The 16,274-nt window shown below is 43.4% G+C and overlaps 1 protein-coding gene across 6 annotated transcripts in view; it reads right to left on the minus strand.

Annotated features, from left to right (window-relative positions):
• uggt2 (UDP-glucose glycoprotein glucosyltransferase 2) overlaps positions 1 to 16,274 on the minus strand; it is a 40,056-nt gene that overhangs the window by 2,212 nt on the left and 21,570 nt on the right. For 2 of the 6 annotated variants that reach the window (XM_075479577.1, XM_075479576.1), the window contains exons 24-39: positions 15,509 to 15,639; positions 15,191 to 15,286; positions 14,967 to 15,069; positions 14,188 to 14,267; positions 11,997 to 12,186; positions 11,763 to 11,921; positions 11,548 to 11,633; positions 9,360 to 9,444; positions 9,085 to 9,167; positions 8,850 to 8,930; positions 2,979 to 3,083; positions 2,811 to 2,895; positions 2,517 to 2,699; positions 2,197 to 2,357; positions 600 to 714; positions 398 to 514 (exon numbers count right to left, since the gene is read on the minus strand). In XM_075479577.1, coding sequence (XP_075335692.1) covers positions 398 to 514; positions 600 to 714; positions 2,197 to 2,357; positions 2,517 to 2,699; positions 2,811 to 2,895; positions 2,979 to 3,083; positions 8,850 to 8,930; positions 9,085 to 9,167; positions 9,360 to 9,444; positions 11,548 to 11,633; positions 11,763 to 11,921; positions 11,997 to 12,186; positions 14,188 to 14,267; positions 14,967 to 15,069; positions 15,191 to 15,286; positions 15,509 to 15,639 — 1,860 coding nt within the window. Of the gene's footprint in view, positions 1 to 397; positions 515 to 599; positions 715 to 2,196; positions 2,358 to 2,516; positions 2,700 to 2,810; positions 2,896 to 2,978; positions 3,084 to 8,738; positions 8,763 to 8,849; positions 8,931 to 9,084; positions 9,168 to 9,359; positions 9,445 to 11,547; positions 11,634 to 11,762; positions 11,922 to 11,996; positions 12,187 to 14,187; positions 14,268 to 14,966; positions 15,070 to 15,190; positions 15,287 to 15,508; positions 15,640 to 16,274 lie in introns of those variants that run through there. The other 4 variants (XM_075479578.1, XM_075479579.1, XM_075479580.1 and 1 more) reach the window with 4 other exon arrangements.

Below are 16,274 nucleotides of genomic sequence, written 5' to 3' on the forward strand. Positions count from 1 at the left end.
TTTCCAATTCTGTTAAAAAGACATTAGGCCCCTTCCTTCTGTCTGAGTTACCAAGTGGTGACCTATACCACAATGAGACAATACTTCCTATTCCAGTCTACTGGAGCCCTTCCAGTAATTCTCTAAATTAGTTTAGGACACTGCAGGATTGCTCCTCAGTTGTCTTCTAAATGCCAAGCGCTCTCACATTTTAACGCTGCAGCAGCTGCAATTCACTAATACAACAAAGGTGAAAACGTGTCACAAATGACAAAGAGAGATACAAAAAAGGAAGATGGCGAATGAATTTCACCACCTAAACACCCCAAACAAATGAACCCAATGAATTATTGATAATTTTTTTCCGAATGTGGCTGTTAGCACTCTGTGTTAGTCGGAGACATTTAATCTGACTCACCAGGTCAATGGTCTTCGCTGTGACCTTGGAGGCATCATCACACCACGTCTCGCACCACAGCCACTCCTGAGGAAGAGATTTGATGGCCACCTGGTGGATCATGTTGTTGGGAAGGTCCTGAAAATAACGCAGACGAGAAAAGATCACACATGAGCTCATACGAATACATTAAATGCAACAGTGGTATCTGTGAGTTATAGACCTGGTCCAGGTTTGACAGGCTGTTCGGGTCTTGGCTCAGGGCTTGGTACTGGCCTCGTAACCTGTCCCCAGCTGCGATCTTACGGAACTTCTTCAAATCCACTACGTAGAGAGCGCTGCGTGAAAAAGAAAAGGGGAGAAGACGTAACGTTTGAGGGAAAAACCTTCACTCCACGACGGCGCATTCACATGAGTCCTTACATGGAACGCTAAACCTCAGGGTGTAAGGCTGTGTAGGTTTAATGTGTAGAGGACGGTCACTGCCGCTTTGTTTTCCCTGGACTCAGCAATGCGGCTCATCTTTCATCCTGACTGCTTCTGTCCTCCCACGGTCAGCCCAAAAAATAAAACATACCGGTATGCAATGACCGCTTTTTCATCCGCGTCCAGTCAAACAGGCAAATTAAGGGTAATTCAAACAGTAAAGTCAAGATCTCACAACACTGCATTCAGAAAAACGCAACCATGTCCACTAATTAAGCAGAAGTCGCATCTGACAGGGTTAACTTCGATTTACCGACGTCATTTAAAAAGTAAAAGCAAACATCTCCGGTTTCGAAAGGAACTTAGACTGTGCTACATGGTGTCCGAGTGGGTTGAATGACCTTTCCTTGTCTGACATTATGCTCAATGAGCGACACACATTCACAGCCCGTGGTCGTGTATATTGAAACCTCTAAAGCTTTTATCTATTCGTTTATGTTGTAATGTCACCCAGCTATGTTGTGCAGTTGCAGGGTCATAAACACAATACGCTGCCCTGAATAAAGTATTTTTCTATTCTATTCTATTGCCACAGAAAGAGAAATAAAAAAAAAAATGGCCTCAAATCGGTGCAGAAAACAAATTAATATGTTTTTAGACTTGATCCTGATCTGCAGCCGATAAATGAAAGACTAGAAAATGAATAAACCTATTCAGAACTATTATACTATCCATTATATACTATCAATACATTTTTTTCACTTCCATTTGCTAAAGAACACAGTCAGCTGATGATACGGTGACATAACTCTGTTTTAAGTTGTGACAGCTCTGCTGTGCAGCTGCTGCAGGGCTGTCTTTTACCTGACTGGCACCAAAGTATTGCTCTCTGCTAAATCTTTATTTTTTCCTCCAATATTCTTCATAGATCTACACCAAAACGGCCTCCTGTTCACTGAAGTAGGTGATACGTGCAAGATGTAAAAGAGAGCTGATAATGACACATCGCACTGCCCTCTTTTCATCAGTAATCGCCACAGTGGCACCGATTATTTCTGTATCGAGGTTTATTGAGTTGCAGGTTGAGCTGGACAACAAAAAGAAAACCTTGTTGTTTTTGTTAGTGGCACGTCTCCCTGTAACTGAAGACCAGACACGGGCAGCTGCAGAGCTCGCAGAAAGATGGACAGAGGACCTTTCACTTTCTCATCAGCCAGCAGATCTCTGTTCATCCACCGGCTGCCACCTGATTAACCGCCACACTGACAGGGGAGAACGTCCAAAACATTTCCTTTATGATGGCAATTTATGTTTTATAGGCCCCACAGCAGTATTTTTCCCTTTAACCCCCCCCCCCAAAAAAAAAAAAATTTATAGCTTTTATTTAAGTATACCTGATGTGGTATCTCCTCTGTCCTAGATGGGAAGCCCAATACCCGGTTTTCCAGAAGCGGTAGCCTTCCATTTCTCTGCGGCTATCACAAAACGGTGTGTAACCATAAGGCGCACCCTCCAGGTCCAAATCCCTCAATTCTTTCAAATCAGCCCGGACTATCTGCGTGAGAGAGAGAGCAAGGAGTTGATTAAGTACAGAAAAGCCTCTGCCAAATCTCATCAAATCTTTACAGCGGCAACGAAGCGCGTCTCACTTCAGGTCACACGCTGCTGCCGCTGCTGCGGCTCTTTTTCGACATCACTTCGGCTTGATCCTTACCTGGTCGGCATCCACGAAAATGATCTTGTCCACGGCTAAGGGGAACAGTACATCCAGGAAGAGGATCTTGTATCCCCAGATAATCCGCTGCTTCTCAGTCTGCTGGTGGAGCCAGCGGGGCCACTTGTACTGCACTAACTCGTACTGAAAGCCATACGACTCAGACATGTGAGAGATGGTCTCCTAACCGCAACGTGAGTAAAAAAAAAAAAAAGAAAAGAAAAGAAGAAAAAGGGTCAATAAATCAAATACAGTGTGGTCGTTGCTTTAGTTCCTTTTGAGAAAAACACGTACTTTGAAAGAAGGGGAGAGGTAATTCTTGAGAAACCAGAACTTGACGGGTGTTTTTGTGTGCCGGAGGACGGACAGCATCATTATTCTGAAAGGGAGACGAGACCAAGTGTCAGAATCGGGGGCAAAGATCTGCTGCAGCATGAATAGCTCTAGGCAGAAGTTACTAACCTCAGAAAACGCTCGTATAGATGACCGGAGGCCACGGAAAATATGTTCAAAACGTCCTCCTTTTTCTTCTCTCCGTCGTCTTTCTTTGAGCCACCACCTGCGATGCTGGAAATGAAGCCATAACACGTGAGGCATTAGTTTTCTGATTGATGCCTGCTTTTCATATAAGGAGCAATAAATCACAGCGTCACCAGTGTGGCCACCATGCTTTCGTAAAGCCACGGGTGATAGCAATGAAACTACCCATGCAACACGATGCAGAGGCTGAGGTGTTTTATTTAAATAAAAGTAATAACGGAGGTGGAAATGGTGTGGAAATCAACACATTAGACACGATTTGGACAATTCAGCTCCCGATGGCACTCATCTAGAGAGCTGAAGGAAAGTGTTAGAACAGACACTGCAAGCACTTAAAGCAGCTCTCTCTTCTAACATATTTGTGTAGTTAATACAAACTGAAGAATATACATGGTCAATTTCTCTGGAGATTTCTCTAAATTCAGCCAAACCTGCCGCACACAGTGAGGTGTGTGATACGTCGGAGGAAAATGGGACACAAGCTGCAAAGAATTCAATTCTGACAAAGTGTGTCAGGGGTCGGTAAGAGTCACACCGATCACATCGGCTCCTCTCATTCCTTTTATGAGCGGCGCTCTCCTCGCTGTGGTACGCTGCTCACGGTTAGGTGATGGCGTAGAAATTCAGCTGGAGAGGAGAGGGCGATGTTTTCCTTTGAGATATCATTCTTTTGAGTTTTAACCTCACTGAAAGTCTAAGGTCTCCATGTGTAAGGCCCGTTTCTCGCGACTCACGTTTGGAATCATGATGTCCCACTCCGATCACATCCGTTTGCAACTTCCAATAGAAAAAGTCATGTGTTTCCGCAGAATCAGCAGAGGTGCAAACAAGTAGGGGGGTCTGTTTTTTCTTCTTCTTCTACACAAACTAGCAAGTTAAGATTTTAATTAAAACAATATAGATACCAGAAAACTGACATGTCATCGTCTCTAAACCTTTAGGTGGTTACATTATTGAATTTTCGAGTAACTCTATTCTAACTCGTCATCTCACAGCTTAAGTTGAATGTCTGTCTATGTTGCCCTGGTAACACGTTGTTGCTGCTTGTGAACACAGACAGAGAACTGATTAGAGGTGATTACGTCGCATGCACTTCTATAGGAAACTGAATGAACTGTGCGTGTGTCCAGTGCAGCAACGAGCAGTCCCTTAATTGAATATCTAATGTATCAGCAATCATTCTAAGAAATTGTCGTTAATCAAGCCGTAAATTAGCTTCAAAAAGTGGAAATTGGTGTGCTTTAAGTAGTTAATGGGTGAAAATAATAGAGGACTAAGGTGCCCGACATGTGTTCACCCACTGAGTATCAACCTACCCTGTGGTGTAAACTGCCACTTAAACACGAAACCAGCATGCAGAAAAGAATTTTAAAATAAGGGGGGGGGGGGGCACAGCTTTATGGAGGCAACTTATTACCAACTAGGTTTTAAATAGAACAGGTGGCCTCAAATGCTTTCCCGGTGAGATAACTGCAGATTGGACAAAATTTAATCTGAAGGACACTTTCCGCACTTGCGAACACATCAGCATGACCTTACTGATATTAAAGAGCGATGGCTCGTGATTCAAGGCACATTTAGCGGACAGATATCAGGACTTGCGCTGGAGGGCAGATGTGTCTGCAGTTACACCGGGTGTCCTTGTCTGTAACAGACTGCTGATGAGGAAAGGAGTGTCTCTCCCACATTCAATCACCACCACAGCCTAAGCCTCGAGGCTCCAGGAAGACACCAGGGGGGGAGCGAGGGGAGGGCAGGGAGAACACGGTTCGTCTCTGCAGCCTCAAAAGGAAATCAACTCTCTGACTCACACAATATGGTAGTCGCATCAATACAACACAAATAAAGTGATGGCCAAGGAAAACAAGTTTCCACACAATTTTGTAATTTTTCCACACTGCCTGTGCTCCAAAACGCAAAGTATGCCTCTCTAAAGAGGCTTACTTGGCCTCTCTGTAGCTGAGCGGCTGGCTTCTGTGCAGTCGCCACACACTGGTGGGGTCAGGGGATATCGACTGCTCATGATGACTAAGCCAGCCATTATGAAGGCCCTTCAGCACAACAATGGGGTCCCCCAGATAAGCAGCTTTAAAGGGTCAGGTGAGAGCCTGTTTGGCCCAATCACCTGAGAGGATCTGGAAGGACCCGCGGAGCTCTGGATAAATCCTGAGCTGCGGACGACGCCATCTGGACAAAACTCGACTTCTGTTCAACCTCTGTAGATTGAACTAGATCATTGTGTAATATTCATCCATCCATCATCTCCCACACTGTAACAAAAAAGACTAACACACGCACACAAAAACCTCCGCCAGCTTCTTTGCCATGGACGCCATTCTCAGTCAAGTTTCCTCCCCTCTAAATCAGCTCGTCTTCTGAATACACCTGCATGCTTCTGCCAAGATGTGCGAGCAAAGAAAAAGACAGTAACAGATAGCAGCGATATAACTAATACATGCTTTAGAGCGTTTTTTCCTGTTAGCTGAATTCAATTCCTGTAAAAGGTTCCATTTAAGAGCGGTCCCTGAAGTCACTCACGTAACATAGTTGCCGATGCCCTATCAGATGGTGTTTGACCCCGATGCCTGTGAATTCCGAGAGCAGCGGAAAGAACATTAAACCTACAAAGTTCCCGCAAGCTGCAGGCAGCAAGAAAGGGGCAAACAGAAAGGACTCCTCTTCCCTTTCCTCCAAGCCTGAGACGGAGCAGAGGCTTATGAATGAAAAGAAAAAATCCCAAAACACACAAGTTGAGCACGTAAGCAAGGAAACGAGAGAGACTGGAGGATGCAGTCCATTTTCACTTAGTTTCGCTGCAGCTCCAAATAGATGAAGCTCCTTTACACGTGAGAGATTTTACTGATCCACCTCACCTCACCTCACTGATGCTTCCTACCCTGCAGATGAATATAAGGCCTTCAGTTGTGCTCAAGTATGTACAAATGAAGTTGCAAAGTCGTCTTCACTTTCGAATCGATGGAAAAGTTAATGGCGGTTAGATGTTAAATCTTTGCTATACATTATGTCGTAACTGTGCGATAACAATTGTTATAGCTTTTAACGATCTTTTACTCACGCAAAATAGCATTTGGTCGTTTTTTTTAGAAAGGTTTTCTTTCAAATAGTCCTTTAATTTGTCATTGTTTCTAAACTAAAGCTGAGACAGGGAGCCTTCGCTGGCAGCTAAAGGGACTGAGCACCTTTGTTTACACCGGAGCGGTTTGACGAAGTTAATTCACAATTGCTACAAAAAGCAGTCTCGTCGCCAATTGCAGCGAAGCTTAAGTTAATGTTAGATTTATATTAGGGCGGGGCGAGTTAACTCGTTATTATCGCGTTAACTCATTGATTATTTAACGCCGATAAATATTTTATCGAGCATTACCGCAGGTTTGATTATTTATTTTATTATTGTAAAAGTCTGTTGCTCACAGGCTTTTATTTTGTAAAAGTCTGTTGCTCATAGGCTTTTATTTTGTAAAAGTCTGTTGCTGTCTGCTGCGGAACCGGAAAAAAAAAAGTAATCGGCGGATCCACCAAACATGGAGAAGGGTACGGAACTTTTACTTGGTCATTTTCATTTTAAAGTTCTTCCAGACGGCGGAGTCGACAGAACCAAAGTCATCTGTAAACACTGCCAAGTTGAATTGTCTTATCACCGTAGTAGTTCCAGTCTAAAATATCACTTAAAGGCAAAACACACAACTGATAGCAGCAAGTCATTCAAGGAAACAGACAGTGGAGCGAGGCTTCTACATAAAAACTACATAAGATGCTGATGTTAAAGCAATACTATGTAACATTTCTACCTTAAAATAAAAGCTTGAAAAAAATTGTGCGGCTAGAATGAGTTTTAATATTACGATTGGCCTGTCTCCTATGCCCTTCGGGGGTCTGAGTTGGAAAAACTGCGCTATGTAACTTTGCTGGAGCGGCCCGGTAGCGGCCCGGGAGCTGAGCGGAAGTACTTTGACTTGCTTTCTGGCACACCTACCGCAAAAACAAATAGACCCCTCTCACGCTTCCAGGTACATTTGATTACTCTTACCTTCTCGGTCGACATAGCTTGCACCTTCTGACTCCTCGCCGGTTCGTCAACAACGTGAAACGTGAAAGTGAAAGGGTGTTGTATTTACGACAGTGTAACTGTACATTACCTCCAAGCCTGTAGGGGGAGCTCCATAATGGGCTTTTTGAGAAGTTACATTGTATTGCTTTAAAAGTGTGTTTGCACAACAAATGTTATGGCACTTTCATCCATATGGCAGTACATTTAAAATAAATGCTAAATGCTTAAAGCTATACACTACTTTTGAATTCATTTTTGTATTTTGCATACAAATGCGATTAAGGGGTAATCGTGTGATGAATTAGATTAAAAATTTTAATCGTTGCCCAACCCTAATTTATATATATATACATTTGACCAATTATCTCATGGAACTTTTTTTTTTTTTTTTTTTTTTTTTTACACGTTATTGTTGAGTTTTTTATCCTGTCATTTACTTATTTGTTCGCCCATTTATAGAACAACTTTAAGTAGTAGTACAAGCGTCTTTAAAGCGGCACTATGCAACTTTTTCATGGTCATAAAATTGCTTGGCAATCATCAGATTGCTTGGCTGACCCGTTCTGATGAAAACGGTGACATTTCCATCTCCATCTGGTGGCCTTAGCCCGAAACAGCGCTTGCAACTTTGCCTGTGGCGCCGCGTGCTTTGTTTACCTCTGGAAGTCTCGCGACACACGAGAGCCGAGAACTACTGCTTCACGGCAGGTCTAAAGGGCTCTGAGCCGAGCCAGGTAGCCTGATAAGACACACCTCTCTCCATTAGCTGTCGACGGCTAAATTGAATGCGGTTAGCTTCTAGAGTAGTAATATATAATATGGCTAGACTGTCGCCTTATTTTCTACGGAGCTCCCCCTACAGCTTTGGGGTGTGTATTGCATGGTAAACAAACCCCGTATAACTGAAAGTTGCATAGTGCCGCTTTAAGGTCCTTGTCATTTAAAAAAATCCGGGCATTGTTGGAGAGTCCCATTAGCCAGCCAAAAGTGAATTTTTTTTATAAATATTCAGATTTTTACTTTATTCCATTAGATCACCCACTTTTGGTCTTCCAGTTAGACTTCTGTAGGATAAAGCGTAAACAATCTCAATCGCTAAACAATGCATTTGGTTCACATCTGGGGGGCTGGTCCTCTCAGGGCAATCTCCACATGACGGAGAACGACCGTGAGAACTTCACCGCTTGTTTAGTGCCTCGTTCCCAACATTTGGCTAAATAACTTTGTTTAGCCAAGAGTTCATAAACATCCACACATGATGCTGACGTACTCCCATCCTTTTGCTCATCCTGAGGAGTATGAATATACCTAATTGACACCTTTTGCTCTTTCCCACCATAAAGGTGACGATTCAAATTCCAAGAGCCAGTTTTGTAGCCAAATGATAGAATCGCCCACTATACAACATGAAAGACAACAATGGACCATTTCTAAATTGAATAGTACAATATCTTTGTGGGTTAGTGTTGTCGCTACGATCAAAAAAACATGAAAAAAAAAATCTCATTCGTCACAGTATTAAGTGAGAAAAGCCAAAAGACCGAAACACTGCATGCTAATGAATATGACAAACAAGCTTGATGTGTTAAACGGGCTCCAGCAAATCTTCCTACCTTTTCTCAAAAGTGCTCCAAACACTTCACACAGCAAGCATTAAGTGAGGAGACAGGATCACACGGTTAGGATGTGCTGGTGGGGGGGGGCACTCAAATGCACACACATACCTACAGAAGCACATATTTTTCGCAAGACTAGATCTTACAGCATAATATTGCAGTCTGGATCCAGGGGAGGAATAATGTCTTCTGAAACCGCAACGTGTAATTGACAAATGGAAGCAGCGTCAGCACACCCATCAATCAGTGAACTCACAGTTGTAACTGTCAGCCGAAGGAGCTGAAGGAGGATTTTAAACCGACCGAAGCCAATCAGCTTTGAGCTGTGTTTGACATTACACACCTTGCTATGGAGTCCCATATGCCTTTGCTTTGACTAGTTTCACTTAAAAGATCTTCATTGATCTTCTCTGCCTGTTTCTGCACCTAAAAGGATAAAGCAGACACGTGGCTTTAACAGATTTTTTTATCAGGCAGTGTCTAAAATTGTTCTGACACATAAACCGTAATCTGGCAAGGCCAGGCGCATCGTAGACAACCGCAGCAGAGCAGTTCAATAACTTCAAGCGCCTCACAGCATACCTCTACAGAATACATAGATCTGAGAAATAAACTCACCCTGACTTTGATGATCTTACTGTGGAAGCTGTTGATCACAACTTTGACATCACCAGCATCTGCCGGGGAATCAGTTCCATCATGCCTGAAAAAAAAAAAAAAGTTAGTACTAGGTTGAGAGAATACAACTAAAATGACATTTGAACAATACATTTTCAACCTGATGGCGTAACGCAGTACATTTACTGATAGTAAAATCTGCATCACATAGAAAAAAATTATAACCTACTCTGTAACTGTAACTGTTTTTCCATCAAATAAAGCTCAACCTTTTTTCAACCCTGTCGGTCTCAAGTACATGCTGTATCCCAATGGCCGGGCTGTGACATAAGTCGGGGAATCTTGTTGAGATTAAACTAACAGATTTAGCCTTTTCTCAGTGTGGGATTAAAATGTATTTTACATCACTAAAAGACAAATAAAGCAGCTGAGGAAATACACAGCGAGCACTTTACGAAGGACTTCACCAATCGGCCCGGCTTAGATCGATTCCATCCACTTTTTAAGTGAAATACATTTTTTGCATCAGGTCGACTCGCATGTAATTTAACCACGGCAACATCATACAGTATGGGCTCTTCTCATGAAGGAGACAACAGCCACTAATGGACAGAGCACTGACAGACAGTGAGAGCACACAGCGGAAACTGGGACAGTTGCCAAGGTCACAATCAGACCATATTCATTACCCTCCATCATCATTTAGAATCACCTAACCATTATTTTGCCCATCACTACTTCCCAGCCACGCTGTATATACTGATAGATTTAATGAGAGAGTCTGTACAGTATTGATTGCGTAACACAGCCTTTCAATGTAATTGCTTTAGGACCGATTCGCCCAGCAGACAATGTATTTTGGCAGGCATAATCTGCAGGGTCTAATGGCGAAACACTGGAGCAAACTTGAGGGAGAGATGAGCAATTGACTATGATGCACGGGATGCCATTACAGCCCCAAATGCTTACTAAAGGCAAAAATTCTAACCTTATCACGATGATAAATGCCCCCTTCTCAGCGGACCCAAAGCACACCCCCTCCACATGCTCAAGTGCTGCTTGTGTTTTGCCCCCTCTGCTGTCACCAGTGCAAATCAGCCTTCAGGGCTTGTGTTAGAAAGCACCAGAGATCAATCTGTATCCCTGCTCTGAGAGGAGCAGGGCCGGCCATCTCATTCATCGCTGTCAGGACGAGGCGAAGTGGCAACACAAAACTGCAGGAGGAAAATGCACGCTCTGGGACTGGAGAGCACAGACACTCCCACTAGGCTCTGATCGGCCACCTAACCAGAGCAGAGTGCCGCTAACCACAAGAATAATGACACTGCCAAGGTGAAAAATGACATCACCTCTTAGCTTCACCTGGAGGATTGGGGGATAAATCTTGGATGTCTGATATGGATCTAGGGGAACCGAGGGCTGTGTGTGCCCTAAATCTTGTGTGAGGATAGCCAGAGAGGACGATATCTGTGATTGTAGAGACATCTACGATCATGCAGTACAGCTGCCAATGCACACCAACATATATTACCACTTGACTTATTTCTTAATTACGTGAAAAAAAAATCTATGATAAACAAACATCTCCTCAGTAAATGGAACATTTTTGATTAATTTTAGATCAAAAGTTCACACACACACACACACACATATAAATATATATATGAATGAAAGTAAAAGTGCAGAATTGAAAGAATTCCAAGTATGGAAATTCTATTGGAAAAATACCATTCTAGCCAAACCACAGAACTATTTCTATTCGTCTAGTGAAATAAAACAATGTCAGCACACTCAGTAGATGATATACCCCTCGACGGTGACTGTATGGCACCCGAAACAAAACTATATTCTACAGTCTGAGGAAGAAGACATGGCAGGTGACCAGCTGCATCATCCCTCCTCTCTGTCTTCTCTGCGACAGCAACCTTTTCCACCTCCCCGTCTCTCTCCCCATCTGTGAAGGGCAGACCTGCCTGCACTCATCAAAACCTTGTGTTGCTAGCAGATATCCATGTTACCAAAGTGATGAGTTCCATTGCTAGCAGTACAAAATGAAGAGGGAGCTGAAAACAGCTTTGAGGCTGAGCTATGAACGCACCTGCCTAATTATTATGATCGCCTCCGATTTAGTTTGAAAATATTTTAATATCTGCATGAAACGAGGCTCGGAAAAAAATGCAATACTCACGCGAGGATTTGATAGATTTCTTCTGATCTCCCCTTCCGCAATCTTAGGGTCCAGGCACCTGGATTGGCTTTCAGTTGGAAATATCCCTGTTGTGTCGAATACATAAGAGAAACTGTAGAAAAACTTCATTTTTCAAATCTTATCCCAATCACCCGTCCAGTACAGTGCAAACGAATCATGCTGAACTATGAGATCAAGTCGAAAAGGATGCTGACCAGGTTAGCCATGACAATAGTGTCATACATGATCGGGTCCCGACTCATGCCCAGCGTAAACTGCAGTCCACGAGGGGGCTGGCCTGTCGACAGGTCAAAGCAGTGGCCCTCCAGCAGCAGGTGCTCCAGTTCAAATTCTGCTGCCACAACCCCGCTCACCTGGAGAGAACCACAAATTACAGAGCACCAAAACCCACGTGGTCGCTGGGTAGTGATTACTATGGGGCTCAATACCTCCTGCAAGTGGATGTTGTCCAGGTCGTGGGGGCTGCGCACTGCCTGCACCATCCAGCTTTCCGGTGTGATCATGTTAAGAGTGAGGAGTGGAGATTCTGGGAGCTCCGTGAAACGGGCAACTGCCCCCGGAGACACTGTCTCGTTGGCCAAGAAATTCACATCAGATTCCAAGACAAAACGGTAAAAACTGTAAAGGAAACCAAACACATGGTTACAAACCCAACAAATTAGGATAATCCACAACAATCATAAAGAGAGCTGAAAACTCTAAAATGGCTCTGCAGAACTTCTTGCCATAAAAGAGAAACAAAAACCCATCAAACAAACACTGTGTCCTCTTTAACAAGCACTGAAATGATGACACGCTGCGTAATAGGTTTCTATCTAGGACAGGAGAGATGGGCCCTTTTGTGACAGCTGTGTGCACGCTGTACACTTTCTTCTAAGTTAAGAATCTAATGCTATTATCGCTGGCAAGTACTGAGAAGTATGACATCGGCTGTGTTCGAAACAGCATACTTCTCCTACTGCTCCCACTACTCATACTAACTTTTTGAGTTAGTAAGCGAGTTTGAGTAAGCGAGAAGTTCCCGGATGCATACTAGATTTGCCGAAATGTTGGGTATGCATCATGAGGTTACTACTCATACTGAAACTAACCAAGATGCAACGTAACGTGACGTCGCAGATCGTCATTTCTTGTCAAAACGGCAGTTTCAAGCTAGCTACGAGGGTAGGTTCACCTCCTGTTTTCAAAACAAAAGCACCAATTGTATCGTAATGGCTTTTCCAAAGATAAAAGGCAACGGGTATTTTATTTTGTGAAAATAACCGGAAGTGCGTTGCTCACTACGGCTAGCTTTAGTAGCGCCGAATTTGTTGGAACAAAATTGTAAATAGCCGGTATTTTGTCAGATTTTCAACACGTTGGGGATCTAAACGACTACTTTCTCGCCTGAAAATGTTGCTAAAGTTTACAGAGTTGATAGCTTAAGCGAAATCAGCTTCAGGCTGGCTGATTTCGGCTCGGGCAGGAGCAAGATGCATTGTGGGTAAACGCTATGCATACTGTCTGATCGATGAGTATGCCGTATGGAAGTATGCAGTTTGCAAGTATGTAGTATGCGGTTTCGAACACAGCCATCCATTGCTCATCCATCTATTTTCTGTAGCCGCCAGGTTGCTGGAGCCTATCACACACACACACTCTGGGACAGTGGGAGGAAGCTGGAGTACCCGGAGAGAACCCACGCATACACAGGGAGAACATGCAAACTCCACACAGAAAGGCCCCAGCTGGGAGTTGAACCTGGAACCCTCTCGCTGTGAAGCAACAGTCCTAACCACCACACCACCGTGCAGCCAAGTTCTAACTACCGGTTTAAATTTAAAAATGAACACGCTGCGGTATTTTTAACGCCACTTGAAATCGCATTCATTTCACAAAGAATAAGTATCATCACGATTAACACAAACAACTTGACAAATGTCTGGTTTAGTGGGCGCATTTCCGGTTCTTAGATGTCTGACATTTTGTACTTTGCACTCTTGTACAAGTAGTATTTACATTCCAGATAAATTGGGAGACATCAAGCTTATTTATCTCACAAAAATGCATCTTGTAGCCGTCATGTGTGGTTTACAGGCAGTTTCTGCTCAGGGGAACAGGAAGTGGATGTGTGAGTTATTAGCAGCGGAAAAGTAGTTTCCATCAAAAGGAAAAAAATAAATAAACAATGGAAACGGCAGGTAAATTAATTCATATCAGTTGAGATTTCAGTATATCAATGCTAAAACATGACTCAGCCTATTATGGAACAAATTGAAAAAGAAAACACCAAACAACATAATAGCAACATTCGCCCATGAGTGTCTCAATGTTAATGGACAAATTCAACCTTTTTCGCATTTGCTATTTTGCGCTTCTTTGTTTATTTCCACATTACTAAGATCATTATTGTTTCCACCGCATAGCTTGAACTGCAACAGTGAACACTGTAAGCAATTTATCCCGCGATGCAAGTGGAGGCCCAAAGCAATAAGGTGGTGTTATTAAGCACATTGCGCCTGAGCAGTACACCCTTACAGAGGGCGAGAGCGAGGCAGCGATGCTACGCCTGCTGTGGTGAGAGGATACACAAACAAGCCAAACTGGGAAAAATTAATTACTGCTAGAGCAAGAGCTTACCTCTTGAGGGGCATCTCAGACAACTTGGACCTGCAATTCGTAAACAGCTGCAGCCTCACATTGACCACTTGACTAAGCACCTGCGGGTTTACAGAAAAAAAAAGAAGAGAGAGGCCCAGTCAAAAAAAGAGGAGTAAAGGAGAGCTTTGTGCAGTAGAGAGGTGCAAGACAGAGCCTTGTGCTGCACATGAGGCCCGTCTCACCTACCCGTAATGATAAAAAGATGATTAACCGCCGCCAGTGCGTCGAAATGTCATGACACGACCTGTCCTATTTAGCAGAATGTGTGAATTTATTTTTTCTCACATTATTTTTAGTGCTTTTAAAATGTGGAGTTTTGTCAGAGAGAGCTAACTCCATAAAAAGAGCACAGAGATGACTGGGCACTTTAAAACAAACAAAACACTTGGATCTTCCAGCAGAGCCAGTTAATAAATTAAACTCTTACTACAAGGGAAAAAAAATAAAAAATTTCCACCGAGGAAAGCTCTCTGTGTCTTCAGTTCTGCTGTAAGTAATGCTATATCAGAATTTATTCTAACCTTTTTAAGCGTCACCATCGTTTACACACACAAAAAAACACACCGCCCGCAGAGGCCAGTGCGGACCGCTCATTGATCGGAACAACTGCCGAGCTCGAAGCCTGGCAAGATGGATTCCCGCGAGAATCCAGCCGACTCACGAGGCACACGTTTTTTTTTAACCTAGCAAGTTTGTGTCCCTTAACGCTTGTGATTTCCAGGCTGCTGTTGCCATAGCTGCAAAAGAACGTGGCTTACGATGAGCAGCTGGGATATCTTCTGTGCCTCTCGGGTGAGAGGGTCGACGATGGCCACGACGTCGTAGAACACCTCGTTTTCACGCGGTGAGAGGTGGAGCACGCTGAGGAAAAGAACAGCACACGGAAAATCAAAAGATCCGTATTGCTACAAACCAATTCGTAGCATCGTTTTCAGAGCGGTTTGGATGTGAAACAAAAAAAAACAAAACAACCACAACCTACCTGTGGCTGTCTTTGATAAAGCGGACATCCCTTCTGACCTCTCCCTTGGGGGCTGCATTGAGGAGTGCATCGACCTTCATGACCAAGTCGCTTGCACTGAGTGAAAAGAGGCCATTTGCATTATTTGTCAAGGATAACATGCGTGAGGCGCAGTTGTAGTTGCGCTCAGAAAGAAAAGAGACTGACAGACCGTTTAAGACAAAAGAGACACACGAGGAACAATGTTGAAATTCTGCACGGATTTCCATTTAAGACTCTTTGAGGGAAAAGTAACCCATTTTGTTTCAGATGACGAGGATGAAGAGAACACAAACATACTGCTTTGGCTTCATCCCCATCTGTTTCACTTTGGCTTTGACTTTCTCTGCTGAACCACTCAGTGTAATCCTCTCAAGCAATTGGAAATCCTCCACAGTGAATTCTTCCTGCTCTTCAAACAGTCCAAGGATCTAACATGAAGAAAATAATGCAGTCAGTACATGGCTTCTCCAATGCTTATCTCAGTATGTATCATTTGCAACTTATGTTAAATGTAATGTGATTGCGACACAGCGTTTTATCCACTTAAAGTCATGGTATTCAGTAACGCCGCCTGATTTTTTTATGCAATTTTTTATTCTGGGAGAGGAGCCCTCCCACTGCAGCAGAGGCGTGTAAGATAATATTAATTGTTACTGCCATGTCAGTGGCTGGCCTCCTCAACCCTGACTGTCAGCATTGGTACTGCTGAGACATCAGTCATCAGCTTTGTACACACACATGCGCGCACACACACTGAAAGCACAGATACAGACACAGTTCGATGTATTCCACCTGTGACCTTTGAGAAACAGACGTCATGTCGATTTGACAGTGCTAAGAAAGCATTCTGAAGTCCTGGAGGGAAAAATCCTTCAAAAAGTGCAGCCACTTTGAGGGTCTAAAACTACTGTAGCGGAAAAATATCCGCACCATTTATAAGGCTTTGATTTGCTGACAATTCAAATCTATCAAACAGACAAATCGAACAGAATCAATATTCTGAGACCTCAGAAAATAGAGATGAGACAAGAGTTCCTGTCAAACACGGAGTAGGTCTACAGTG

Source organism: Odontesthes bonariensis, chromosome 12 (genome assembly GCF_027942865.1).
Source record: "Odontesthes bonariensis isolate fOdoBon6 chromosome 12, fOdoBon6.hap1, whole genome shotgun sequence".
In the NCBI taxonomy this organism is placed as follows: Eukaryota; Metazoa; Chordata; class Actinopteri; order Atheriniformes; family Atherinopsidae; genus Odontesthes; species Odontesthes bonariensis.